The sequence below is a fragment of the Sinocyclocheilus anshuiensis genome, unplaced genomic scaffold, assembly GCF_001515605.1.
Source record: "Sinocyclocheilus anshuiensis isolate Anshui unplaced genomic scaffold, SAMN03320099.WGS_v1.1 scaffold93, whole genome shotgun sequence".
Classification (NCBI taxonomy): domain Eukaryota; kingdom Metazoa; phylum Chordata; class Actinopteri; order Cypriniformes; family Cyprinidae; genus Sinocyclocheilus; species Sinocyclocheilus anshuiensis.
In genome coordinates this window covers 912,915-931,522 of record NW_015539852.1, presented here as the reverse complement: position 1 = coordinate 931,522, position 18,608 = coordinate 912,915, and the positions used below count along the sequence as shown (strand labels likewise).

The 18,608-nt window shown below is 36.8% G+C and overlaps 1 protein-coding gene across 2 annotated transcripts in view; it reads right to left on the bottom strand.

Moving 5' to 3' along the window:
• cdh13 (cadherin 13, H-cadherin (heart)) overlaps positions 1–18,608 on the bottom strand; it is a 319,293-nt gene that overhangs the window by 175,854 nt on the left and 124,831 nt on the right. Inside the window, exons 4-5 of one of the 2 annotated variants that reach the window (XM_016480972.1) lie at positions 12,064–12,177; positions 1,200–1,205 (exon numbers count right to left, since the gene is read on the bottom strand). In XM_016480972.1, coding sequence (XP_016336458.1) covers positions 1,200–1,205; positions 12,064–12,177 — 120 coding nt within the window. The remainder of the gene's footprint in view (positions 1–1,199; positions 1,206–12,063; positions 12,178–18,608) is intronic. The other variant, XM_016480973.1, reaches the window with a different exon arrangement.

The following is an 18,608-nucleotide window of genomic DNA, read 5'->3' as shown; positions in this document are numbered from 1 at the left end:
GATGAGCTTTGTAAAAATCGACGCGTTTCAGAAAGGCGGGGCATAGAGGAGAAACAATAATGTACAGTATGTGGAAAATAATGTGTTTTTTGAACTTTAAACCGCATAAACACATTTCATTACACCAAATACACCAAATAACAACATCATATGACCCCTTTAAGATTGCATCAACCAATAAATCCTCAAATAATTGCTCTAAACTTCAGTGTTGTTACTGTAACTAAAAATAAAAATATTCAAAAAATATTTTTATTAATAAATCTGAAATAAAATGTTACATAAAACTATAAAAGCTTCGAAATGCTGCTTTGGCAACTATAGTAAAATAAGTACTAACATTACTAAAACTGAAATAAATTATAAGCTAAACATGTATTACAATAAAAAAATGAAAACAAAATTAAAATGTAAAAACGAAATCTAATTAAAAATATAATAAATATTACAGTAGCATATAAATAATAAAATAAATAATACCAACAACAACACAACATTGTTATTAATAATATTTTTTTATATTGTTTATTATTATTTTTACTATTATTATTAATAGTCCATTTTGATTATTTAGTTATTACTGTTCCAAAACTGAAGAAAACAATAATGAAAATCAATATGTGACCCTGGACCACAAAACCAGTCATAAGTAGCACGGGTATATTTGTAGCAATAGCAAAAAATACATTGTATGGGTCAAAATTATCGATTTTTCTTTTATGCCAAAAATCATTAGGATATTAAGTAAAGATCATGTTCCATGAAGATATTTTGTAAATTTCCTACTGTAAATATATCAAAACTTTTTGATTAGTAATGTGCTTTGCTAAGAACTTCATTTGGACAACTTTAAAGGCGTTTTTCTCAATATTTAGATTTTTTTGCACCCTTAGATTCCAGATTTTCAAATAGATTTATCTCAGCCAAATATTGTTTATCCTAACAAATATATCCTCCATACATCAATGGAAAGCTTATTTATTCAGCTTTCAGATGATGTATAAATCTCAATTTCAAAAAAATTACACTTATGACTAGTTTTGTGGTCCAGGGTTACATATGCCATTGTACATAGGTGATATTGGATACCTAAACATTAAAATAATCAATATTTGTCAATCTATATTGACCAATCAAGCAGTATACAGTCAGCTGGTGTGTACATTTTTCATTCTTTCAAGTGTGTCAGCAGTACTCACATGCGACTGGATAAATGCAGCAAAGTCCAGAGTGTTGCAAGTTAAAAGCAAAGAAAACAAGAAAAGTTAATCGCACACACTCACAGGCAAACACAGTTATGTGTGGAATAGCATGTATGCATGCTAAATATACACTCATTTGCTTGATCTCATTTTAAATCTAAATTCAGAATTATTTACCAAATGATTCTCGATGGCAATGATGAACACACAGTGAGAAGTCTTAAAACATGATATAACAGCACTCTACAGATGATTATGTTAACTCAGTGTTTTAATATACTGAAGTTTGCAAATGAGATCCATTTGTATATTACAACATCTTTTATTGGCTAGTGTGACCAGTGCTACCACCTGCAGTTCATTTGGCTTTTGTGTAAAGCGTATTTTTGTGCAAATTAGATTGCCGCAACTTCCCTCGCTAATGAAAGCTCAGTTATTAACTAATGACTTTAAATACAAATGAACAATAGCCTCTTTTATGAACCCCTTTTGTATAAAAGACCCTTTATAAAAGTTGTTTTCATCAAGAGTAATAAACCCCAGTACATGTATCGAATCACAGAGGCTGCCCACCTTGAACCCTCCCCCATATCTTGTAATTAAGCTTAAGATGAAATATCCCATTTAGAAAATGAATCCAAGCAAAGTAATTGTCCACATGAAAGGCCCCCGTTAGCTTTATTTATCTTCCCCACACAGATTCTTTCTGCCAGATCATGCACTAATACTGTTTTTCTCCTTTATAATTACAGGCTCTCCTAACCCAGGGAACATTATTATTCTGAGAAATGCACCTAGTGCATAAGGTTTCGCAAAGACTCTGGCGAACACAAATGCAGGATTCACCAGAGGAGGTCTTCAAATCTTGGTTTACTGTGGCCGGCAAACAGCTGTGAAATTGCAGAATTTTATTGCACAATGAGAGCTGTCTTGTTTAGTGGACGGGTTGCTAATGTAAGTGACTGTAACGTGGACTAAAACGGATCATGAAAACAACAAATCAAGAAGTCACGCTGACAGAAACACAAGCACACATACAGTACTGTATATACACACACTGTCTCTATTGTTTCAAATAAAGCTAGATAGTATCTATTGTTAAAAACAAACTTTTGGCTTTCCATTTGCTACTTTTTTATAGATAAAGACAAACACTTGCCTTTCTGAAATATGCCAAGCTAAGGTGCTTGCAGCTAACATAGCATAGCACTACTTAGCCTTAGTATAATTCTTCAAGATAACACAACACATTTTGCATTTTATTATAAAAAAGAAGTAACAGAATTTCCAATAAAAATAGAATAGAAAATATTCCCAAAACAATGCTCTCATATTTCTCATTTTTTAACAGATTGGTTACAAACCTGTATTAGCTAACCTATATTATCTGGCACACACAGGCTAAACACGTACGTAAACAGCACCTGTACAGCTCTTTACAGGCTTCCATTATCGAACAAATTAGCATGTGTAATTGCATATAAATGATGTAATGTAAGCGATTTGTCTTATTTATATTTGTTTACAGAAAAGTCAGAAAGAGAGCTGACAAAAAAAAAAGTTGTATATGCACACCAAAAGTGAAATTAATTATCAGCGTAAGTAGATTACATACAAAGTCAATGCAAAAGCGCGAAGAGACTCAAATTTGTGCCGGGCGATATGAATGATGTGAAATGGGCGATGCGTTTGCAGCGAACATGCAATATTCACCTCAATCGCGTTTTTCGCGGAAGTCAAGCCGAAAATTCACATGATGAATTGTCGCGCAAGCCAATCAGTGAAGAATCTATTGATTCATCCAGTTTGACATGCCTGGTTGTATAAGAAAATGTTTTTTATTGTTTTTATTTGCGCAAAAGATGCAAAAAACACCCCGCGAGTACCGTGATGCAAATATTTGCTTCGCTTTGGTGTGTACACCATTATGGTGTGTGCACAGCAAAAGTGAATTTACTTATTCACGCAAGCAGATTACACACAAAGTCAATGCAAAGTCTCACATAGACACAAATTCGCGTTGGAACACACTATATTCGCCTCAATTGCATATTCCGCGGCGAGTCGAGTGGAAAATTCACATGACGCGTTGTCGCGCAAGCCAATCAGCAAAGAGCTTATTGACACATCCAGCTTGACACGTCGGGTTGTATCAGAAAATGGAGGAGAGCATTATGAGATGATTTTGTTCATGTAAGTGACACGAAAAACATCCCGCTAGTAATCTAGTGTGATTATGCGATGTGAATATTCTTTTTGCTTTTGGTGTGCACACACCATTAGTCTTACAGGCTTTTGGGCATTTGTCAGACTTAGAGACCAGCTAGGCTAGGTTAAAGTCGCAAAAACAGCTGGCTTAAGCCATTTTCCTTTCAGCAGGGTTGCAGTTTCTTCCAAAAAAACCAAGGCAGGAAGCCCAGAAAAGTACTTTCCTATAGAGCAGGTACACATGTGACACAATCATGATTGAATCCCACCGCAGGTCATCTGGAAATTAACTCTTCTGCTCATCGCAAGAGAGCCTAAAGACACCCGAACAAACTGCAGTGTCACCTGTTTACAGGAGTTCCACAACACAAGAGACCATCAAGCTCAGTTCATCCTTCTCATGTCGTGTCTGTTTTCCTCCCACACCGCTTTCGGCCTTGTGAAGAACTCCTTAACGGCTCTGAGTATGTCTTGTGAGTGGTTGCTATGGAGCTTGTTTTCGTTCTGCTGTATGTTACACAGCTGTGATATTGATCCAATAGGACAATAAAACACAACTTTTCTCTCTTTACTTCAGAGGTGCTTTATTAAAGGTGCAATGGTCTCCTTCAGCATGAGAGAGAATTATAAAGGAACAAAAACGAAAGGAGTCATAGCTTCAGAGGAGTGATGACGCATGAGACGAAATGGATGGAAGAAGGTGGAAATTGGACAGGGGAAAAGACAGGAAAATAGTGGCCATAAATTCTGGCATTATACTTGAGGTTTTACAGTGCTCAGTTGCTCTTATGCCCTCAAGGACTTTTAGAGGAAAATAGTGATGCACTGACATTAACATTCTGGTTAATATCCATAAGCTGGCAATTATTTTCATAAAAATGTCAAAAAGTGTAAAAAAAAAAAAAAAGAAAAAAAAAAGGAATTTAGGCATCACAACATAATGTACATCATGAAAAGGATATTCATTTTATGATTGGCTAAAGATTTCATTTATTATCATTTTTAAAAAGTAACTTTAAATACGCATTAGACATTATTTAGACAGCAAAGCTAATCTGCAAATCAGCAATTAGGAGCAATGGCCATAAATAAATAAATAAAAGAGTTCAGATAAATGCAGTCTTAGTGAACTTAAGAGATTTTTGGTCACACTTTATTTTAAGGTCTTCATTAATGTTACATGTTCTCTGTGCTGTGTTTGGACTTTTACGTTGAAGTGTTTCCTGTGCCTTGTTTGTAATCTGTTTGTAGTCCGTTCGCGTATTGGTTCCCCATGATTAGGTTCCCCAGGTGTTTCCCATTTACCATGCCCCCTTGTTATCTTGTTTAGCTGGTTCTCTTGTGTATAAATTGTGCTTGTGCTCCATTCGTGGGTTTGTCAGTCAATGTTCGCGTTCATCCGTCTTTTGTGTTCCCTAGCTTCCAGTGTGACTCCCTGCATTTAGATCCTCGCATCTGCCTGCTCTCTCCTCACGTAACAATTAACAAGCCATTAACTACAACTTTTGCCTCAAACTCCTAATTTGCTGCTTATTAATAGTTAGTAAGGTAGTTTTTCAGTGTAGGTATTGGGTAGGATTAGGGATGTAGACTATGGTCATGCAGAATATGTGCTTTATAAGCACTAATAAATAGCCAATATGTTTATAATAGGCATGCTAATAAGCAACTAGTTAATAGTGAGAATTGTTACCTATACTCCTTACCCTTACCAGATTTATACATATAAAAAAATAATACAAAAAATAAATAAATCAAAACCTTGTTCAAGTGGCCTTCAAAGTGAGCAGGCTATTCTCATGCTCATTTTCAAAAATAATTCACCCAATGTGTGGCGTGATTGTAGCAGTCAAACTTTCAGTGGAACACAAGGAACTGTCGGAAAGTGACGAGACAAGTTTCGAATGATCAAGGCTACTGGTGGGGTGGAGCGATAGAGGCCATGGAAACGAATCGCGGGCGCTGCCTCGCTGTTTATGGCAAGCTCACAGGTGGTGGCTTATTTGAACGTACAAACAAACACATGTACACAAACACAAGCATGCCTACACAGCCTCCCCTGGCTTTCTTCTCAGTCATTAGATGTCAGCGAACAGCCCTGGGGGAGACGCTCACCTATTTCTATCAGCTCTCATTAAGAGCATTGAGGACATGAAAGAGCAGCCATTTCTTGCCACTGCCTGTATATGACAGGAAGGAAGGACCCGACTCGAACTTCTCTGACAATACAGCACTGAAGGGGAGGAGAGGATATGTCCTCACTTTCATATCCTTTCACTCTTTCTTTCTACCGTGATAGCTTTCGGCTGTATGAGCACAACAGTGGTGTATAATCTACCTTGATTTACGGATGCTTGACTTTGAATGGAAACTGATGTCAAAGAGGCTGTGTATTAGACACAGAGTACTTAACTTTCCCTTTGAAAACAATCCAAAAACCAGAAACTAAGTGTTGCTTGCTAAGGAAAACATCACTATTACTATTGCTAAAATTTTAGGTTATGGATTTGAACAAACCCCTTTGCGCTTTGGACATGAAAGATACCGCAAACCATGCAACGTGCTGACAAAATGTGTGCTATTACAAAAATATAAAATATAATAAAAACACACTACCGTTCAAAGTTAAGATTTTTTAATGTTTTCACCTACAGCAGCTTTTATTTGATAAAAAAACAGGAATAAAATAAAATCAAATATCAAATCAAATCATTCAAAATTTAAGATTGGTAATATTTTTTATTGTTTTTGAAAGAAGCCTCATATGCTCACTGCATTAATTTGGTAAAAAATGCAGAAAAAACTGTAATATTGTGTTCAAAACAAAATAAAAAAACACAGGGTCTGTAATTTTTTTTTAATGTTTGTGAAAGAAGCCCCTTTTTTCACCAAGACTGCATTTATTTGGTCAAAAACACAGTGAATAGAGTAAAAGCAGTAATATTGTGTCCAAAACAAAACAAAAATTAACAGTTTGTGGTCAGACTTTCTAATGTTTTTGAAAGCCTCTTATGCTCACCAAGACTATACTTACTTGATAAATAATGCTGTAAAAACAGTAATATTTTAAAATATTTTTATAATTTAAACAACTGTTTTTGTTTTAACACATTTTAAAGTGGAATTAATTCCTGTGATAGCAGAACCAAATTTTCAGCAATCATTACTTTGAAATACATGTTAGGTTTTACTGTCACTTTTTATCAATTTAATGAAACCTTGCTGAATAAAAGTATTAATTTCTTTCAAAATAAAAATACCAGCTCTTATGTCTGCAGCTGAAAAAAATAAATACAGAGGGAAACTGTAGTAAGAGAGATAGATGGGGTCACACTCTCTAGAGTGCAAACAAGTAGCACAGAGATATCTACAAAGAGCACTTAACTAACTGGAACTCTCTCTCTCTCTCTTTCTACATGAGACTCATGTTTGTTAGTGCAAGGTCAAAGCAAAATGAAAGACAATCAGAACCCAGCAGTATTAATGATGCACGGACAAACAGACACATATCCCTCGCCATCTATCAACACTTTAGTGCGAGACACAATTATTCCTTCTGATTTGTGAAAAGTGCAGAGAGTGAGAATGGGTGTAACTGTGAAGCAACAAAATATGGCCAGTGTTTCAGCTCCCGGTGCCAAAAAAATACACAGAAACTGAGCAATTCAATTGCTGTGGGGAGGGTTTGTCCTGGACATAATAGAACAGAGAGACACCAGCACTGCCCATAAAAAAAACGGCCCAGAGACAATTACTAGCAGGTCCTAGAGGGAACCTCTGGACTTTTTCCCATTTGTGAGATTGCAGTGCTACAGGTGATCACTCCACCATAATAAATCTCCTATAATCCCACAGAAGACTGATGTCAAAGCCAGAACAGGAATCAGGGCAAATCTGTTCTTTATTACTTTTCCAATACTTCAAGCCCCCTTAACCGAGAGTGGATCTTAAGTCAACACCATCCAATAGAACTCATCTTTACAGAAAGGGCCGGCGTAAAACCACTTGCCCTGTTGTATGATTTAGCATGTGGAAACACAGAACAGTGTTGGACAGAGTGGTTCACCAAGATTAATTTCAAAATCCCTCTAAACAATCGTATTACAATTTTTTCTTACAGGGATCAATGTATCTCTGGCACTATAAAATATAATAAAAAGATAAGAGGAAGATTTTTCCTCAAACAATTTATATATAAATACATGGACAGTACTTTTGGGAAATATGTTTAAAATTATACTTTCATACATCCACACCAGTAGGTGTCAGTATAAAACCAAAGAGACTGTACACTAAATGTTATAATCTAATGTGCCTTGAAGGATTGTGATTGCAAATCTATCACAGTGTCTCTTATTCAGTTAGTGCCTGTTCCAAAAATGCGAGCAAATAATCAGCGGCAGCACGATTTGTCTTCATATGACAATAATAAAAATAAACAATGCCCCACTAGAATGATGCAAATTGAAAAAGAAACAGAAGGCTTTCCCAGACACCCAACATGTTTACCGCCTTTCCCAGAGAGAAAACATCTGGGAAACCCCTCTATTTCTCTTCAAGCTTCCATCATCCTAGTGGGCAATTCCCAATTTTCTTCAGCCTTCCCGTACAGTGGAAACTATGCAAAATGCATGTACACCGTATGGTAGGTAAACAGCACAAGGAAACAAGATTTATCCATGCGGAAAATCCATTTTGCCCGGTTTCCAATAAACAACAGCGCTATCAAATGAATAGGTCACAGTAGCCATTCCCCTTGTGTGGTTTCACCATAGTGAAAATGCTGCAAAAGAGGTACTATAGACTGAGAAGGCGCATCTACATCTACATCTACGTATGTAGATGTATATAGAAAGAGACTGAAGGAAGGCCAGCCTCATCAGACTCTCAATGGACCTTGCTGTGTTTTCTGCCACTTGCTGAAGTATAGTAATCTATGTGCAGTATAGAGGGGTTATTCTGTCGGTGGGAACAATTGCAATATAATGCAGCCCTTGCATTCAACACTAGAATAAACAAAACATGAAAAAACAAAACAAAAAATGGCATGAACTGTGGTTTATTCACTGTGCCACAGTAATCTAGCACTTTTATTTCGCCAAGCAAGCCCACGCTGAGACACAGCCACAGAAAGCAAGCGAACAGGAAGTACCAAAAACATTTGATTCCACCTCTTAGTTTCAAACACACATCTCTAAAACAAATTATTTTTCTCCAAATGTTTTTTCCCATTTTCTTTTATCTTTCTCTCTGAATGGTAAAACAGCACTCGACTATTGTATTAAAAACCAGGGCTGAACCGATGGCATCACCTCAAAGCCCAAACAGAGATATTCTGCAAAAATCTACAGTATCTCCCCTGGGACATCCATATATACAGGCTTGGATGGTGATAAAAAATGGTCAGGGGCACAACTAGGGTAAAACTCCCATATCTCAAGCTTGCAAATCAAGCATGATGTGCAAAGCCTGGTTTGTGTTGTCTTTTCCTACAATTTTCCTGCATACTTGCTTTCTTTTCTGCCCCATCGTTGGTCTCAGAGGTCTTTGAAAAACTAGAGACCTGATAAAACAAAGACAAGAAAAGCTGCCAAGCAAAGAAAGTGGAATACATGAATCTCAACCGAAACGATGACACAAACAATTCAACAAATTCCATGCATTTTCATTAGAAATAGAATAGTTTTCATAGAATATTATACATGTTCGAGAAGAATAATCAAGTTCAGTAGAATTACTTTCAACGCATCTTCATCTAGTTTCTTGACCCTGCTCAACAACTACAAATGAAGGAACGGCCTTGCAACACTGGTGCAAACTGGTATAGCAATTCAATGCAAATCAGACCAAAGGTTACTCTGGAGAATTTAAAAGAAATAATTTCAAATTACTGGCTAGGGAAGCAAGGATCTGTATTCTCAGCAGTAAAGTTTTAATTTTGCCATATTTCTGCACTAATAAAGTCCTGCCAGAATAAGTCCTAAAACCCAGAAACAAGTGTTTTTGCACTTTTGGTTCCATCCTTCCAACATCATTTTTTTTTTTCATTAAATGCCTGAAATTAGGTCTGTGGTTAACACAAGCTCAAGATATTGTCACATTTTATTCTACAACATTTCAGTAATACCACACTCATTATGTTTTTTAAGCTTCTTATGTGTCTCAAAAAGGTGGTTGGTAGGGATGTAACTGTCAGACTCTGTTCCGTGTTTTGTGGTTGTTTTGCTGCTCGTGTGCCTTCCTTTCCCATGTTTAATTTGTCCCAGGTGTTTCCCATGATGTTTCATTGCTCCCAGGTGTGTCTCGTCATCCCCTCCTCCTGTGTGTATAAATAGTGTTCCCTGTGTGTGCTCCAGGAGTCCGCTCAGCAGTGCACCCGTGACAGAATACCGGACCAAAACTGAAAGTAAGCGGCATCCCTTCCCCGTGTTTAATTTCCATGTTTTTGAACGTTTTTTGTTTCCTGGTTTCCCCCCCCCCGCGGCGATGGAAATTGCCGCTCGCGTTGCCGCCGTAGCTCGCCTCGATCTCCCCTTCTACGAGTACGCCCGGGAGTTCTGCAAGCTCATGGAGGTGACAGCGTTAGAGGACGCCGTCCTCAATCAGCTGTTCTGGCTCGGGGCCAACTACCATCGCTCCGTGGACCTCCCAGACACCACTGGACTAACTTGGACATGATAAAATTCCCCACGGTTAGTATTACCGTTTCATATTTTAATTATCATTATAACCGTATTCTATTACCGCGATTTGAACAACTTATGATAAATAAATACTGTAGCATAAAGCACAGTTTTAAGTAGCAGTCTCATGTGTGCACATCACGCAGAGTAGTTTAGTTTTGTGTGAAAAGACAGCAGAAAAGCTGGGAGGTTTTAAAAGAGTGCCAAGGGCATAGGCGCCGATCCCTCGCAACCCTCATAGAAAGAATGTGTGTATTATTTGGTAACTAATGTATTTGCAGTCCGTGTGATTCACTTCGCAATTGGGGGTTGGGCACCCACCAGCAGAAACATAAATCGGGAATTATACAAATTAATATATAAATTAATTAATTATATGAATGTATCTCTGAAGGTTCTGACTGTCTTCAGAAAATATTTGATGGCATTTTGTTTTCATCTTCGCTCCATGTAATACCTAAAGAAGTGTTCTTAATTGCAATGCTGCTTTCTCTACGGAGTTCACGGGAAACAGCTCTAATTCACCGTTTCCATAAGCGCCACATGCTGTCATAGAGTAGATTTACAGAGACTTACATTTACATTCATCTTGTATACAGTTTTTGTCTGGCCAAAAAACGGACCGCATTTGCATGCCCTACTGTAGCCTAAATTTTGACCAGTTGATGAAAAACAAGATAATGGATTCTTCACATTTAAACAATTCAGATAAGTTATCTAGAATTATTTATGGAGCAGATAAAATACATATAATCATTAATTAATCAGTTATCATTTTGACTTAACCCTTTTCTTTATTTAAAGACTGAAATGTGAGGTTGACCTTTTTATGAAACTTTTTAAAAGCTTTATTTGAACATTTACATTAGATATTTGAACATGCTATGTTAAACATTGGTAATGTTATTGTTTTAATGATTACGCAAACAAAAATCATTTTATTTGTTGTTTGTTGATTTTAAATATAAAACTTGAAGTGATTTATTTGTCAGTACTTTTTGAACATTTCCAGCACATTTTAACAATACAGTGATAATACTGATAACCGTGATAATTTTGGTCACTATAATCATGATAAGAAATGTTCATACCATTACATCCCTAGTGGTTGGTAGCAAATGGCTAAATGGAATTACAGAGGTTGTCGGGACACTAAACATCATCACACCGAACAGGTAAACTCATCTACTCACTAGTCCGCTTCTATATCCTCGTTGTATTTACACTTGCACTCTTACAAACTATTCTAACTCAAACTTTCCAGCTTGTTGATTATAAATCAAGAAAGACTTTTCAGAAGCTTAATGCTGAAGTTGAAGTCATTTGACCTTTGTGTAGTTCATTTGTAGCCGAACCTTTACTTTATAAAAAAAAAAAAAACTTGATTTTTGGCATTTAAGCCTTTATTTAGATAGGATAGTCTAATGACAGGAAGAGAAGTGGGAGAGAGGGGGGGTGGGATCAGGAAAGGTCCACGAGCTGGAATTGGAGCTAGAACTCGAGACGCCTGTAGCGCAATGCTGCTATATGTCACACGGATACAAGGATCAGCACTGACAACTTTTGCTTTTTACTTCATTTTTTTAATTCATAAAAGTGATGATCATTTGTGAATATTACCTTGATGATTAAAATGTATAAGAATCATAAATTTTTGTTTGTCACAGAGCATATGTTCTGCAATGATCCAAAAGCTAATGGAAAAATCCTTTTGGATTTTTTTTCCCGAGGGACCAAGGTGATGCTAACTTCTGGGTTGGCCTATGAAAATGTGTCATTCCATGCATAATTTTTCGGCTAATTCATCTGACTTTTTGGAACCAAATAACTTATTTAACTTATTTAAACCATCAGGTAGCACTGTCACACTTATGTCCACACACAAAATATGGTTGACCAAGACCATGGTGGCAATGCACATTAGTAGGACTAAGTTAATGTCAAAGAGCATTACAAATAGAAGGTCTTACCTTTCCAATTAACCTTGGGAAGGGGGCTCTCTGGTTCTCTGGGACAAACATGGGGGGCACCAGCAGGGATCTTTTGGATCGGTATGGCATCATGTCTGATAGACCCAGGATCTCCTAAACCAGGACAAAAATGTGAAAATAGTTCAAATGTAAGAAATACAAGTGTTGAGGTATGTGCCACTCTACTTTAACACCAAATATAACATATTCAGAGGTAATTTGACATTTAACTGACCATTTTATCCAAAGGGACTTCCAGTACACTTATTACAGAAACATCCACTGGGCTAAGTGTTTTGCTTGAGGGGACAATGGTGATGGATCATCAATCACCCCTAGGAGGGTTTTAACCTACAACCTTTCAGTTGCCATTCTAGTTCTTTAACCACTATGCTATTATACACCACATTAGTCCCATAATGTTATGAATACTTCATAAAATCAATGTAAATCCCTTCATGAAGGACACTACCAACTCTAACACCGCACACATCCATATAATGTTATATGAATGGATAGAAAAACAGCCACAATACATCCTATTAGATACATGAGGGTTACTGAACTATGCAGACACCTGATAGCGCTAACATAAAACTCTGGCAAGCACATCGATACAAACAAGCCACGTTGTGCTCTTACCAAAGTCATTAAAAGTGGTCATTACAGCAGTTCTGTGGTTTGCCATTGCTTCCCTTATTTAGATAGAAGCTTAATTTAAAGCCATGTCCTATTTCAGATACTTAAACTTAAGCAAATATTGTCGCAAGCTTTCCTTCTGCGGCTCTTAAATTGAGTTGAGTGGAGACTGAGCCTTAAAGAGAAAAAAGCCTTAAAGTGACATTAAAAAGAGACATTATACTGTATATGGGATAGTGTACAGTCAGCCAGTCATTATTGCAAAATATCACTCTTTTATGTCATGCTGATGGGGTTTATTTTGCGATAATGACCGCCTGACTGTACATTATCTGGCTTATTATGCTGCCACACACCAAATAAGTGAATACATAGAAATGAAATATTGATTGTAGTTAAAATAATTTTATCAAACAAAGAAAAAAAGAGCACAGAGACATTAATACTGTCTCCTACATCAGTTGCCATGGGTAATGGTCAATTATATAGTTAAGTAGTCATTATGGAAAATATTTGACCACAGAATGTCACAACTGACCAATCAGAATAAAGTATTCCAGATAAAATGGATATAAAAATGCAGAACATGCAATCCGAGCCTCAGATCTCATCCCATCTAAGGTGTATAAATGCAGCAAATGTGTTTTTCTGTAGGTTTCAGGCTTCCATGCGACTACTGAAGTTTATTAGCATCTCAATTCAGTAACCAAGCTAATCAGCATCTCTCATGTTACCCTCTCTGATCTGTTCTTTCTTCCTCGCCATTTTGTTCTATTCTCTTTTCTTTGTCAACACTGTTGCAATTAGAGCCCCTAAGGGCAATTAGATGGCAGCACAAATTATATTTGTCACTCAGCATTGACAGCAGGGTGAAACGGAATATATTAGCACGGTGGCAACGACCCGTGCAAGATCCCACTGGCCCTAGACGGCCATGTGGCACGAGTAAATGGCCCTATAATGTCTTTTGATGACCTGGCTCAAAATGCTTTCCGCAAACCAACAGGTCAAGGCTTAGCTAATTAGCATGCTCAAGCTAGGTCCTTCTGGTGTATCCTGAAACGGCATCATCTGGAACTGCATTTTTCACAATCCTCTGATAAATATTTTTTTTTCAGGATTTTCAGGAAGGTTCAAGAGTATTTATTTAAAACAGAAAACCTTTGTAACACTAAGGGGGAGAAAAAAAATCTATATATACTGAGCCCAGCTTTTTGAATGGTATAGCATCTTATACATTACAAAAAACATAAGACTTTGTATTATTGTGATACTTTTGACATCACAGCTCGAGAGAGAGAGAGACTTCTTAAGATGTTACAATGAAATTATTTGCTTTTCAGAAAAATTATCTAAAAATCAAAACAAGATAAATGTACTTGAGAAGCAACACTGCATAAGTCTAGAAAATAATTGTTTTCATTGGTTGTATCTTGAATATAAGTGCATTTTGTCTTTTAAATTGTGTATTTTGTCTGCTGAGTCAATCAATTTAAATGTTAACTTGTTTATAACAAATGAGGAAAATATATTAGTATTAAGATACCTTTTCTGAAAACAAGTTTTAATATTTTATGCAATGCTGCTTCTTAAGTAAATGTATCTTATTTGAAGAACCTTCAGACATTTAACTTTTTCACAGTGTAGCTGAACAAGTTACAGGAAGTTGTGTGCTAGTCAAGCAACTGCCATTGAGACGAATGTGAATGCTAACGGATATCTTTCCCAAACCATTACAGGCCACCTTGTTCTCAACAAAGTTTTGGTATCTCAAATATAAAATGCAATTTGAGCTGATTGTAGTACAGTAGTGAAATATAAATGGTCAAATGCAGAGAAAAATGAAAGTACATTAGCAAATCATATTATAACCTAAATGGCCCATCTTGATCTGCCCGGACAGAAGATTCCATTTGTGAAATGGATACATCACACCACCATCTCTGGGGACAGCCCAAGCTATTAATGTGAGGAAGAGTGTCTCGAGTACTTTTCAGCCTGATATCAAGATTGATGGGTGACGTTTTTCAGGATATTTCCCTGCAAAACTGAAAAATTTTCATAAATCACCACGGATCAGTCTTAATAGTATTTCATATTTCAAAAAATCTGTTCTTGAAATGAATTATTACAGGCTCCTGTTGTTTTGATGTCATTAGCAGATACACACCACTGTTTCTCTCCAAAATCTCCCTTTATTGAGGGAATTACTTTCACCGTCCTGCTGTCATGAGCAAAAGAACGCCATCAAACACAGAGATGAATTTTATTATCAGAGCAACTGCGGTATTAATAGCCTTACAATGCTTTATAGTAAACAGAGGGGAAAAAGATTCTGATATTTCTGTTTGTTCGGCAAGGTTTTAGATACCTTTTTTTATGCTTCACATAAGCAGCCTTTCAGCTGACTTGAAGCTGAGGACACGGCAACAGCATGCCGCCACACAGATCCCAGCATGCATCTGAACTCATTACAACAGTGAACCTATCTGAGCTGCATTACAAGGCAGAACGAGGAGAAGGAGGGAGAAAGAGGAAGGGCAAAAAAGAATGTCACCGCGTACCAACTGGAAAACAGCAGCTACAGTGACTACATAGTTTGTCAAGGTTGGAAAAGCACCACTAAGAAGGCTCTTTTTGTCAATCCAGTCGTTTTTTATGCTTCTATTTCCATCTATTACTATCTCTTTTGCTCCTGTTCTCCAAATTCCAACCCGCTAAGCATGCACTCCACAGTCAGAGAGATACCCTTGACAAGCTATTTATTGTGTCCTACTCGTATGTCATTGTTTGTTGGGCAGGAAACCGTTGGGGTGCGGTCACAAACTTTCCATTTGCATTGGAAGCACAGTGTGTTCTGTCCTTGCTGCATGTCTTTGGTCAGGCGTAGCTGCGGTGGAGTGATGGGGGAATGTGAGAGGCTGGATTCAGAGCTGCTGGAGCCCAAAGGCTGTCAGGATGACAGAGTGTACAAAGGTGGAATAGAGCGGACGGAATAAAGTCATTTGTTTGAATCGCTCTGACATCATTCATGGCCACATAATGCGACATCATCATAACCTGGCTGCATTTGATACTTGCACTCAAAGATGGTACAAACTAATCTATGCACACATATATCGCACACCTTTAAAGGTGGTTCAGTATTTCAGAATCAGAGCAATTTGTTTTATATTATTAGTTTTCGATGCAAGTGAGGTACTTTTTAAAATAAACTTGTCTTTTGGTTTACATCTGTTAATTTATCAATTAAAATAATAATCGCATGAATAGAATTACCTTCTATTTGTAAAGTATATTACTGCATTATTAAAAAGTCTGCAAATTACTGTATATTAGTGAGTCACTAAATATTTCACTCGATTCATTCAGAAATATTGATTCACTCAGAAATGAAACAAGCAAGTCATTGAATCGTTCACTTAAATTATTCATTCTGTTTTAATATTTAAAATGTCATGGTCCTAAAGCGAGAGTTCACCCAAAAATGGGAAATCTGTCAATCTGTCCATCTCTCAAGTCTCTCATGTTGTCCCAAACCTGCATGGTTTTCTTTTTGAAAAAAAAAGAAGATTTGGACCCCGCCATTCTTCAAAATATCTTATATGTTCTGAAGAAGATCATTAAGTCGTACAGTTTTGGAATGACATGAGGATTTCATTTTGGGGTCTCTTTTAAAGGGTGCTTATTAAAACTACACTTCTATGGAAATGCAACATTATCATTGGTGTAATGATTCAAACTCATAATCATACCTGAATCACCTTTCAGAGATTGCTTTAAAGTTTATGTTTCCTTCAGCCGTTGTATTGAAACTTATGTCAGAACAGCATCATATCAGTCCCTTCACCTTGGCTGAGAGCACATTTCCATGAGAAAGTAACCAATATGTCCTCCCATCATAAGGGTAGTTTATGTTATTCTCATCCGCTACATAAGGGGCATAAGTGACAGAGTGACGGGTATTACGGTGAAGATGAAACATCTCCCTCAACTCATCGACTCACCGCAGTGAGCGATGGAGAGAATGAGAGAGACTGATGGAACTTTAAGAACCTTCTCTGTTGGAAAAACGAAGGTCTGCGTTGAGGTTATTGATGAACTCCTTTGCCACTCTTCCCCGCTGCATTCTCAAGGACAGAAAAATGCACCGCGCCGCTCTGTGAACAGAGTGCAAGGTCTGTTGTATGCGTTCGCTACACATTCCCTCTGCCAGTGATGAACACTGTTGGCTAGAGTGTGCTGACATGCTGAAAAGAAGACCGTCATGAATCTTTAATGTTTCCTGTTCATAAATTACAGAGGTACAATCATCCCTGCTTCGGCTTTCTCCGCTCTGTGAGCTAGTTTGAGCTCTCATTAATAACTGAAACAGGGCAGCTTAAAGATTAGTGGCATACGAATCCCAGCCGTAGAGTACATTGCACCGCTGAGCTGCATTGAGGATTACGATTTTTGAAATTCTTCCCACCATTTAGCAAATAAATTATGTGCGTTAAGCAGTTTTAATATGTTTTAGCGTATTTTCAATCCCTGCAATCATCTGACGGCTCATGGTTAGCTCCTTGCATGGAACTGAACCAGCAAATTTTCGGTTAACAGCTCTGAGCCTCAAACATTACACCACCCCACCTGCCTTTTGAAAATTATGGTCAAAACTGCAATGCAAGCAACTTTAACATCATAAAATGAGCTGCTGGCTTATGGGAACCAAAGTTCAAGTCTGACCTGGGTCATGCCCTAATTTAATTTCCCCTCTCTCACTCGTACTTCCCTGTCTACACTTGACTGTCAAAAATAAAATAAAATTAAAAAAAATAAAATAAAATAAAAAAATAATTAAAATAAAATGTACTAGACTTACATTGCTAAAGCTATAAAACAAAAATGACTAATTAAAGGTTTACAATATACAATAAAACATACACAATAAGAGAGAGAGAATAAATAATATTAATATACATTGAAAATAATAATGTAATAATGGTAATATGTTTGAATGACACTTGTGATACTTGTAGTAAAATATATTTGCACGTAAGAAGACAGGCAAGATTTTTGCAACAGTATTTTTTTAATCCATCTCAAAGGTTCCCATGATTGCCCCCAGAACTGTCAAAACCTGCGAAAGACAAACAAGCTATGGTGTCTAATTAAAGAGAGAGGTGACATGGAGAGTGTTTCTCAACCACAGCATTGATTGTTTTGAGTTTCAAAGTAAATCATTGTAATAATGGCTATTTTAGTAACATTAATGCTGCTGCTAATGGTGTGGTGTTGAAGAAGGGGCACTTGAATCTTAATGGATGAGCTGTGAGAGTTCCCAAGACAAAAGTTGGTTTATATTACCTGAAAAAAAAAAAACATCTGTTAGCATTCCCAATCATCTCAAAGGCACTTGTTTGGCTGTTGTGGGTTCCCTAAAATGTAGATGGCATACCATTCTGGGCACACATTTTTTAAGGCAATCACCTAATGTCAATGTGAATAATAACTTTGGAGCCACAGGAAAATTATGGCCTGACATACTAAGAGTACTGATATGTATATATGTATGTATATATATATATATATATATATATATATATACACACACACACACACATATATATACACACACACACACACAGACACAAACAGCGGGTAAAATAAGTATTGAACGTCACAATTTTCTCAGTAAATATATTTCTAAAGGTGCTGTTGACATGAAATTTTCACCAGATGTCGGTAATAACCCAAGTAATCCATACATACAAATAAAACAAAACAAATAATTTCAGAAATTAAGTTATGTATAATAAATTGGAATGACACAGGGAAAAAGTATTGAACTACTGAAATTTATTTCATATTTTTTACAAAAGCCTTTGTTGGTAATGACAGCTTCAAGCCGCCTCCTGTCTGGA